We start from the raw sequence: 10,668 nt of genomic DNA, 5'->3' as shown, positions 1-10,668 counted from the left end.
CCATGTTAGGTGACGCGTTTCGAGCTAATGGCCGTTCTATCAGCTCGATTTATTTCTATGAGAAATCAAGAGGGAAAAGGCTCAGGATGAAGTAAACAGATGTTCTCAGTGTCTAAACACTGATTCAAAACCTTTCACAATTAGCAACCGTCTCGAATGCTTTTATATAGTCTGTCATTTGGCTCATTTAGCGCGTTTCGGCCGATGCGGAGGCGATTTCGATGAATCCCTGCTGCATTACAGTATGTGCAGGAGGCCTACAACTTAACAGGTCTGTGATCTGTACTATCTGTGAATGCTTTATGCTTATGGTGTTCAGGTTTATCCTTTACGTCACTGCGATTTAATAATGACTAGGCCTAATAACGCGTATGTGTACAATAATGATTTGCACTGGAGGCCAAATGTCTCACACTGCTAATCAATAATGCTTCTCTCATAAGGCATTACCTTATGTATGTAATGACTGAAAACCATTTTAATGTCTAATTTAATTTAATATCTTTAAAGTCACAATAAAATAAAAACGGAAATTTCCTTATTTTCTTATTTTTTAATTTATTATAATTTTTTATTATTATAATAATAATAATAATAATAATAATAATAATAATATTGTTATCAATATTAATTTAAATGAACAATCTTTAATAAGAAAATATTACTCTCAGCAACATCTCTTCTAGTGAGGTCTGCACTAATAAGGGTGAAGTAAAACAGCTGGGTCTAGAAATAAACTAAATTTAATAATAATAATAAATATATATATATATATAATGTTGTTATTATAACATAAACCTAGACCTGTTGTGAACTTAATCATGGTGTATGCTTTTGTCGAAGCCATCTGTTCACATTATTTCAACTTATTTTTAAAATAATAAAAATGTTGGACAGTGGTATTTTTAATTACCCATAATGCTGTGCAGAAGAGTCACTGCTGTGGGATCGCACCTAAAGAGGCCTCTTCCAAGAATCACCAACTTTAAATAGTTTAATATAGTTTTTACATTTCACCATTTCATTACTTTCAAATAAATTATGTAATTCTTCATGAGATTCCTCATTAAGCTGTTACAGTATTCAGTATTTTTTCTGATTTCCAAATACCAATTTGCTTGTTAGCTTGGTTTACGTGTGTACACTGCTTTAAATTAAGTCTTTTTGTGAATACCTAAAAATATGAGAGACGGGGCAGTAAAATGCGTGACACAGTCTGTTATAACAATTGTTTATATAGAGAAACTATAGATTAGTAATGCAAAAATGAGTTTGATGAGAATGGCCACCTAGTACTGCAAAATCTGAAATATTGTGTATCATAATGTTTCAAATTTTATTTATTTTAATACTTAAGTTATTTCCAAGATTAAATTAGATACCAGAATTGCAGTGTTGTAATTACAAATATGCTTTGTAAATGCATTTAAATTTTGTAAAAAGAACGATTTCTTTAATCTACCTTCTTTCCGAAGTGGGTTGCATGTTTAGGGGCCTCAAACAGAGAGGAGACCATGAACCTCAACGAGAAGAAGCCCAACAAGTGGTGGACCGAACCGGACACGTTTGCCATGCTGGCCCTCATAGAGCAGATGGGTCTGGTCCACGAGCTGGATAAGAAGCGGCAGCGCAACGAATCCCTCTTCAGACGTCTCAGGCTGAGTCTGGCAAAGCGGGGCATCCACTTCACCGTCACCCAAATCCGAAACCGCTGGAAGAGCCTCAAACACAAGTACCGTGAAGATCAAACTGGCCAGCTACAGAAGTCCAGCCGCTCGCCTCTCTGCCATCGAGTCTTTCCGATACTTTCATATGCTGGATCACATGTTGGTGCGCAGGCCGAAGGTGGGAGGCAGGGAGGACGACCTCACAGATGGGCACGCTCTGCTCGGACGGTCTCTGGTGGACCTGGATGACGTCACTGACAGTACATGCTTATCATTGCCTTATTGCATGATTCGAAATCATTTGTCCGTGTGCGCTGTATGAAAACGAGTAGTTTGCCCAAAAATTCTAATTCGGCCAATCGCTCACCCTCATTCCAAACCTGTTTGACTGACTTTCTTCTGTGTGGAACAGGTGTTTTCAATGAAAACATCACAAAAGCGGTCCATATTGTGCACTTTATCCCAAATCCTATGAAGTGTTATTTTAGGGAACGCGGAGAAGAAAGCCAAATGGGTTTCGAACTGATTGGATGAATAAATTAGGCTAGAATTTCCATTTTTTTGGGAGTGAAATATACGTTTTTTTAGGTCCTAGAGATATGCATGTCTTATAGCATAATCAGATATTTTGCATTAGACATGGTAACGGTGTCCCGGTCGTACTGGATGTGGTGAATCCGTGCCAACTCAACCAGAGGTCCCCAGCTCAAATTTTGATTTTGCCAGGAAAGATGTATACATGTGTAGTGCTAAAAACCAAAATATTAAATGTGAGCTGAGAGTAATCCACTATTTTGTGGAGGGCGTTCAAAATGACTTCAAAAATGGCAGCCTCATAATATTAATTTTAGCAATCTTTGTTGCATTACGTACCAACGGTGTCCGTCAGAAATAGGGAATGAGCACTTCTCAGTTTATTTCTCTAAAGTTAGCAGGCCTGTAAATGAAAGAGTCTTAAATTATATTTTAGAATGCCCTTTTAGATCTTCATAATTTTTAAGGCCTTATGTATTACAGTTCCAGAGCTATTGGAATTTCACGTAGGCTCAAGGAGAAATTGTACATATTTTTATGCAAAGTTTTTGGATTTTGACCACTGAAAATAATTATCTCCAGTCTACACAGGAACTTACCTGTTCTTCTTTGCTAGGCCTGTAACTCAGGAAGTATTAAAAGATACCAAAATATTATTTTAGATTCTAGTTATTTAATGAACTACTAGATATGGGGGTTTCAGTGAGGCTCTATGTCCAGATATTTGAATATAACCTGCTTTTAGTGGTAAAAAAAAAGGTAATATTTGGCAGAATCACTGATAGCACTTTAAACATTTAAGGTCTCTCACACTTGAAATATTTAAAGGGATGGTTCAGCCAAAAATGAAAATTCTGTCAATAATTACAGAAGATATTCCCAAAGACGAACAAAGGTCTTAAGGGTTTGGAACGATACAAGGGACAGAATTTTCATTTTTGGTTGAAGCATCCCTTTAACACCGGCAGTTCTAAAACTCTATGGAATAGAGTGGGACTTATTTTTTCCACACTGTTCATATTTTACCTAGTTAACGGTAAATCCTGGTCATTCATAATCTGACGTGTCACACTGTACATTCCAGAAGTTATTTTTATAATTTGCATATTTATATTACAACAGTGATAACTAAATGTTCGGTTTTTGATTACTGAAAATAAGTAGGATACAACCTAGATTTCAGTATAGCCAGGCTTAAATCATATATGGCCTTAAATATGTAGAAATGTTTATTAGGAGCCAGAATCTAAATGATTATTTAGATAACTTTAGAATTTTTTGAGTTGCATGTGTGCAGATTTTGGGGACAGAATATTTATGGAAAGCTAGGTTCTGTATAATTCTTGTTTTGGAGGTTTTCAATTTGCCAGCATTACCTTTTCTTCAGATATTGTTTTCTTTACAAAATAAGCATCAGCTCTAATTACAGTGACTAACATTTGGTATTCAACCCGAAAACGGGTAATATTCAACAATGTGAATATGGCCTTAAACATTATGGTTTTGAAAGAGTGGTTTATTAAAGAACTTAAGTTAATACGTCCTGAGTTATAAGCATGAAAACTCTGGAAAAGGAAGAACCGGTAAGTTCCTGTCTGTTGTTTTGAAGAAGGAAATGAGATACATCCCTAATGTTAACTTTATTTGTCTTTCAAACCTTCCTTTTAATGAAACAGAAGTTTAAAAAATTTGAGCCCAGTCCTTTGATTGGAATGCCCCTTAGTTTTTATAGATGATTGAACTTTACACAGAATTTTTTTGTCTAATTTGCCTAACCTTGAAATGCCAACTAACTAACTTGATGGCAACTAAAGAAGATAAAAAATAAAAAATCTCCTGAATATAAGTTGATAAGCCTAATTTAATCAAATTTTGCACAATCATTATTATTATTTACCTTAATATCTGTGATCCACCAGTTGAGAATCACTGGCTTGTAAAATATACTAATGTTATCGCTTCTTCGCATAGTTGACATGTTTAAAAGCATTTGATAGACTTCGATTTTTACAAAAAAAATGTAATTTTCTCACCCTCACATTGCTCCAAACCTGTATGACTTATTCTTTCTCGTGTGGAACATAGATGTTTTGACAATACAGTGGTTTCCAACCACTTTACTGGAGGCCAACCAACACATTTTGCATCTCTCCTTTGTTTAACACACCCATTTCAGGTCTTGAAGTCTCTACTAATGAGTTGATTACCTGAATCAGGTGTGTTTGATTAAGGTGACATAGAAAATATGCAGTGTTGGGGTTCCTCCAGGAATATAATTGTGAACCACTAAGAAAAGTGTTTTTGCCCATACAATAGAAGCCAATGGCCTCCATAGCTCTAATCATTCCCAAATAAGTCATACAGCTTTGGAACCATTTTGAATCATTTCTTTATAGTTCTTTTTTTAAATGCATATATGGCTGTTTATTCTAGACCATTGTAACTGTAGCCACTGTAGAAAATAAGGGTTTGCCTTGTTTATCTCTTCTTCCAGGTCCTTGGCCTGAAGGCCTGATCCCTAAATCTGAGCCTGAGAGCATGTCTTCTAAACTTGAACCTGATGTTGATGACGGTCTGAATCCAGATGACATGGTTGGTTCTGATCCTCCAAGCTGGGAGGTAGGACCAGATGAAGTTATGACCCTAGGCTTGTCAGGAGAATACCTCTATGCAGTGAAGACCGAACCACCATCCCTATGCACTCCCAACAGTACAGAAAGTACGAGAGATGCCATTGACTGCAGCTACAATGATTTCCCAGGTGACATACTGGTTCAGTTCTGTCTGGCACAACTGTTAAAGCACCTCAGGAGTGACAGATCTTCTTGTTTTGTCCCAGCAGGAACTTCTGAGGAGACCAGCAGCCTCATCCTCCAGCAGCTAACCATCCTGAACCACCGGCTTGGAGAACAGCTGGCCGAGCAGAGAGCTTTCCACTGCAGCATGCTGGGAATGATGGATCGGCAGATCCAGGTCCTGGAGCAGCTCTCCAATTTTACAAGGAACCACCAACCCAAGCTCCAGACCCCAGACAAGGACTCTTTAGCTAGTCCGAACATGCATGAAGCTCAAACACAGACTCTTGAGCCATACCCCACGTTCCTCATGAATAAAAGCGAACCATCAGCTGCTCCTTGGAAGGTCTCTCTCTTGGAAGTCCACAAGAGGTCACCTGAGTTGGGCAGTGACACTGAGACTCCTCAAACCTTGGAGGGGTGCAAAGAAAACACCTCAAGCCCACCTTCTTTAGAGATTTCACCCTCAACCAAGAATGCTGTTGTGCAGAATGGATTGTGTAAGCACGATTGAGTGCTGTTTATTTGGGACGTTATGCATTCAGTAGGAACTACAAAAGTCTTTTGTCTTGTAGATGTTTCAGGAGCTTGTCTGATCTGAAACGTCATCAACATATGCGTTTTTCAGTTTCATAGGAAAGTATTCAGTGCTCTGATGTTTTAATCAGTAACACTATTGAGAAATAGTACAATAGATTTTATTATTTATTTACTTCGGTTTGTTTGCGAACTAACACTCGATGTGAATCTTAGAGGGTAAGTAACTCAACAGTGACTGTTTCGAAATTGCAGTTCGGACCAAGGTAGCTTTATGTCTGTAACCATCTTGCATTATCTGAGGGGGAGGGGGGGAATGTGGGTTATTGGTAAGCTTAAAGTTGTGTAAAACTATCGGTTTCTTCCAGTTAGGTTTAAGACACACTTTAAGGCTGATTTTAACACAAGTAGTGTGTTGTCATGAATTTCTTCATCTAATCTGAATTCATGTGATTAAGTATGAACTCATAAGTCTGTTAATTTCAACTGCTTGACTCTTAATATAAAGTAATATTTCACTGATATGCGTCATTTATATTTTTGACATGCAAAACGAATCAGGTTTGGGTTAATTGTAGCACCACATTAAATTGATTTTACTTTGGTACTAAGAAATTACTTTGACGTTAAACGAATGGGTACGGTGTCATTTAACTCAAAAGTCAGAGTGTGTTGGTAAAAACATTATCAAGTGGAAGGAAAAATAAAATGACATTTAGTCGCACTTACGTTGGATAAATGTATTGAAATTGTCATGTTCTGACTAGATAATAAGTCTTCTATGCTTACCAAGGCTGTAGTTATTTGATAAAAAATACAGTAAACGGTAAACATGTAAAATATTACTACAATAAACTCTAAAATGAGGGAGAAATAGACTTGACGGTCGTTTGGGTCAGCGAGGAAATAAGAGGAAGTCGCTATTCTCCATAACAGCAGATGGCGGTATTGGTTGTAAGTGTCAGTGCTACACGCAGTAGAACTGAGGGCGGATTTTGTGTATGTGGTTCTTTATAAATGTATTTTTATTACCTGACTGAGGACACGTGCAAAGAGTAAGTGCGTTTATGCTAATACCGTATCATACAGCATAAACATGTTAGCTGCCCTATCGTTATCGCTGATGGTGCGGTAACGTTAACTAGCTGAGCTGCTGTCTTCGCATTAATGCATATTTATGTCATTTATTTATACTTACGGTTTGTAATCTTACGAATCACATTGATATTTTATATATTAAGCCCCATATGGCAAGAAGACTTTTCGCAGTACTCTTAAAAATGGAATTAACGCACATCAGCAACACAAAGACACAGTAAACAGCTTCTTCCCATGTTTACAAAGCTAAAACGTAAGGATATTTATTTTACTGTGGAAAATGAATGTAATAAATATAACATTATTTGGCAGCTATTTTATTTATGCTACCTTACGTTTTTTTCTATTCTCTATATTAACCTTTGATTAAATAAATAATATATTTTATTTGTCTATTTAATTAATTCTTTTAAAATTTAGTTAGGCTATTTATTCGTTTATTTATTTACTTTGGTTTTATGTACTTTGCAGCACTCACCTAAAAACACCAGGCAAATGAATCTGCAAGTTATCCAAGAAGTTGTCAAAACACTCTGCTCAAAAATACTCGCTAGTGAAAAAAGTGTGGAAAAGCCACTTTAGTTAGCCTGAAGGCCTAAATGGGTCAAATACAGAAATGTCAATTTTCCAATGGAGCGCGTCTGAGGAACTTTCCATGGATGTTCTTTCTTTCAGATATGGCAGATGACGCTTTGTTTGAATTCCTCCATATGGAGATTGTCGCTCACATTTACAAGGAGCAGGCGACGCGGGAGGACATTGATAAGGTACCATCTACGAGCGCCCAGGTGGCATACATCAGATTTCATACTGCTTTGATTGTGTTTTTTTGCAGCATTTTGTCATTTTCCATTTGCGTCTTGTTCTGATGTGCTTTCTTAAGGAGAGAGTGACGTGTGTCTCCACTCTAGAGGCGATGGGCTTCAGAGTTGGACAAGGACTGATTGAAAGGTATAAACAGTTTTTATAAACACTTTTTTGCTTCATACTACAAAGCAGCCGTAGTTCATAAACCTAATGATGGCATGTTTTTTCCACATCTCTGACAAGATTTACAAAAGACTGCCCTACTTTCAAAGATGACTTGGACATAATGAAGTTCCTGTGTAAGGATTTCTGGAGCACGATTTTCAAAAAACAAATTGACAATTTGAGGACCAACCATCAGGTTTGAAAGCTCAGTTATGTATTTAATATGTGAAAACGCATTGTATAATTCATCGTTACCGTGATTTCTTCTCTCAGGGCACATACGTCTTACAAGATAATAAATTTGCCCTCCTAACTCAGTTTTCCAGTGGAAAGCAATACCTCGAAGAAGCACCTAAAGTAAGAACGCCTATTTTCTGTCCATTCATGTTAAATAACCCTCGTGTCTGCACTATTTTATTCCACGATAAATTAAGTATTACTATATGTAAATATGTTGGATCTCCGCAGTACTTGGCCTTTTCCTGTGGGTTGATTCGAGGAGGTCTGTCTAACCTGGGCTTGGAGAGCGTCGTCACAGCGGAGGTTTCTTTAATGCCATCATGTAAGATTATGCCAAATTTAAAATCTGTTTAAATCAGTTCTTAATTAAATATATGAATAAATTTGGAATTGAATGAATGAAAGACTGGTATGCGACCAAATTAAAAAAAGAGAAAAAAAGGGGTTGGATAATGAAACTTCACTTTCATGTTCATCAGATCACTCTGTCACCGGTCTTGCTGATACACGGCCTTTAGGATACAATGTTTGAACCACTGGGTGCACATGGTCCTCCAGAATGGTTTGGTAGTCTTTGTCAGTGACGCGCTCATCTTGCACAAGTATTGGGTCTAGGGGACTCATCAGAGAACAATACATGTTTCACATTGTCCACAGCCCAAGATGTTCTCTGCTGGCACCGTTGAAACCGACGTTTGGCACTGGCACGAGTGACCAAAGGTTTGGCTATAGCAGCCCGGCCATGTATATTGACCCTGTTGAGGTGCACATTTAATTCTGCAGTGAATTGGTCAGCTGTGGTTTTATGTTTTTTGGATACAATCCCAGACATCCCTTTCAGACAGCTTCCTCTTGCATCCACAGTTACTCCTGTTGGATGTGGTTCGACTTTCTTTGTGGTATATTGCCATAACCCTGGATACCGTGGTTCTTGATACATAACAAAGACTTGCTCTCTGGGTCACAGATGCGCCAGCAAGACGTGCACCGACAATTCCTCCTCTTTTGTACTCTGATATGTCACACATAATGTTGTGTGCATTGCAATATTTAAAGCAACACTAAGCTATTACTCTGCTAATTAAACCTTCACACTCTGCTCTTATTGGTGGAATGTGCAATCAATGAAGATTGGCCACCAGGCTGCTCAAATTTATCAATGAAACCTCCAACACTAAATTAGCCAGTGCTTCAGTTTCATTGTCCAACCCCTGTATATATCTTTTTTTTTTTTTTTTTTTCACGATGTAAAAATATTTGAGGCTTTAATAATGAGCATATGTGATTTGGCACTGTTATTAAGATTGTAACTGTCTTTGTTTTTCTGTTAATAGGCAAATTTCAAGTTGTGATCCAGAAACTCTAGGACGGACTAAATGAGAGCTCAATGAGTTTCTTCAATTAAAACTTTGCGAATGTGAATGACATGGACCTAGATTGTAAATGTTTACAACATTGTATTTTCTATAACGCTGTTTGCAGTTTCAAGCATTTTAGCGAAAAAGATCCCATACGTTTCACTTGTTTAAATTTTTTTTTTCCATACCACATAAATTCAAAATCCTGTTTGGAAATGTTCTGAATGTCGTATTCTACCTCAGCTCCGCTTATTACAGATTGAATTGCTGTCACAGATAATTATGGAAGCATATTTTCATAAATATGACATTTGGTAACTTTTTAATATTTCATGAACTCATTTCTTACATGAACTTCTTGTCCACTTTTTTCCTTTGTCTGGATATGACGTTTAAAATGTTAAAATGACATTTTTTTTCTACAGCATTATTGTAAAAGTAAATAATGTAAATTTGGGACGGTTAATAGCTGTAGTTTTTTTTCAACCCAATTAACTAAAGCCATATCTGAAACCTAATTTATTGTTTGGAAACACACACACACACACACACACACAAATAAAATAAAATATTGATAATATGGAGAAAATGAATGGATTCTGGAAGAACAGCTTTTATTGTTGTTGTTGTTGTTTAAAAATATGTTTATGGTTTGGGTAAACTGGTTAAATAGAGGCTTGTGTTTTAACTAGTCAAGTTGTTGAGTTCACCAGAAGAGGGCAACCTTTGTCAGTCAGAAACATGTCATCTTGAGTAAAAGCTCATAATTATATTTGATCATAAAACTTTAAATTGAATGATCTTGTAAAAGCGTCTTGCACTTAAGGTAGTCTGAAAGTTTTTTTTTTTTTTTTACGGCTGGTACTTTAGTTTATTAAGGTGGAGGTTTTCTGTGAACTGTGTGCTTGTTTGTTGTATGATTATGGAGGGATTTATCATTATTCAATAAATGAAGGATAAAGAAAAACCTGTCATTTATTTAAGTTACCAATGCAATAAATGCAATATAATAATGATTATGTGTATTTTTTTGTGCTGTCAAACAATTATGAATAATCGCATGCAAAATAAAAGTTACATTTACATGAGTAAAAAAAAACATGCATGCATGCATGTATTTATATATTTATAATAAATGGTATGCACGCATATTGTGAAAACATTTTTCTTTTTTACTCCAATTTACTTAAAAAAAATAGCACACTTTATCAGAAGTAACTGCAATATTGAATGGCTTTAGCAGTTTAACTTTAAAATCATTATTTCTCTCTCTTTGACTTTAAATATGAGTAAATAAATACATATCTGTATTAGCAATACAGCTGAATATTTCCAAATGCACTTTAATTTCACAGAATCCTCACCGGATCTAATTTTGCATTAGACAAACATAATAATCTTAGCACCGTTTAAAATGATCCATGCACATTTGAAATATCCCATATATTTATTTGAGTGAAGCGCATC

The 10,668-nt window shown here is 36.3% G+C and overlaps 2 protein-coding genes across 3 annotated transcripts; both read left to right on the top strand.

Moving 5' to 3' along the window:
• Nucleotides 1–6,055, top strand: si:ch211-116o3.5 (uncharacterized protein LOC325902 homolog). Its single transcript, XM_043259576.1, is given in 5 exon segments — nucleotides 1–271; nucleotides 1,476–1,739; nucleotides 1,741–1,927; nucleotides 4,696–4,962; nucleotides 5,044–6,055. Coding segments are annotated over 4 exon segments (1,146 nt in total). The 5' UTR covers nucleotides 1–271; nucleotides 1,476–1,514; the 3' UTR covers nucleotides 5,511–6,055.
• A 401-nt stretch (nucleotides 6,056–6,456) lies between these two features.
• On the top strand, nucleotides 6,457–10,217 carry trappc6bl (trafficking protein particle complex subunit 6B, like). 2 transcript variants are annotated; one of them, XM_043259579.1, is made up of 7 exons: nucleotides 6,457–6,588; nucleotides 7,307–7,398; nucleotides 7,515–7,582; nucleotides 7,682–7,799; nucleotides 7,877–7,960; nucleotides 8,072–8,165; nucleotides 9,178–10,217. In XM_043259579.1, exons 2-7 carry the CDS (start codon nucleotides 7,309–7,311, stop codon nucleotides 9,207–9,209), a joined length of 486 nt encoding a protein of 161 aa, XP_043115514.1. In that variant the 5' UTR covers nucleotides 6,457–6,588; nucleotides 7,307–7,308; the 3' UTR covers nucleotides 9,210–10,217. The 2 variants fall into 2 exon arrangements, with proteins under 2 accessions (XP_043115514.1, XP_043115513.1); XM_043259578.1 differs by lacking the exon at nucleotides 6,457–6,588 and having other exon boundaries at nucleotides 7,291–7,398.
• The last annotated feature ends 451 nt before the right edge of the window (nucleotides 10,218–10,668 follow it).

This window comes from Puntigrus tetrazona, chromosome 15, assembly GCF_018831695.1.
Source record: "Puntigrus tetrazona isolate hp1 chromosome 15, ASM1883169v1, whole genome shotgun sequence".
Taxonomy (NCBI): domain Eukaryota; kingdom Metazoa; phylum Chordata; class Actinopteri; order Cypriniformes; family Cyprinidae; genus Puntigrus; species Puntigrus tetrazona.
This window is presented reverse-complemented; position numbering and strand designations above follow the sequence as displayed.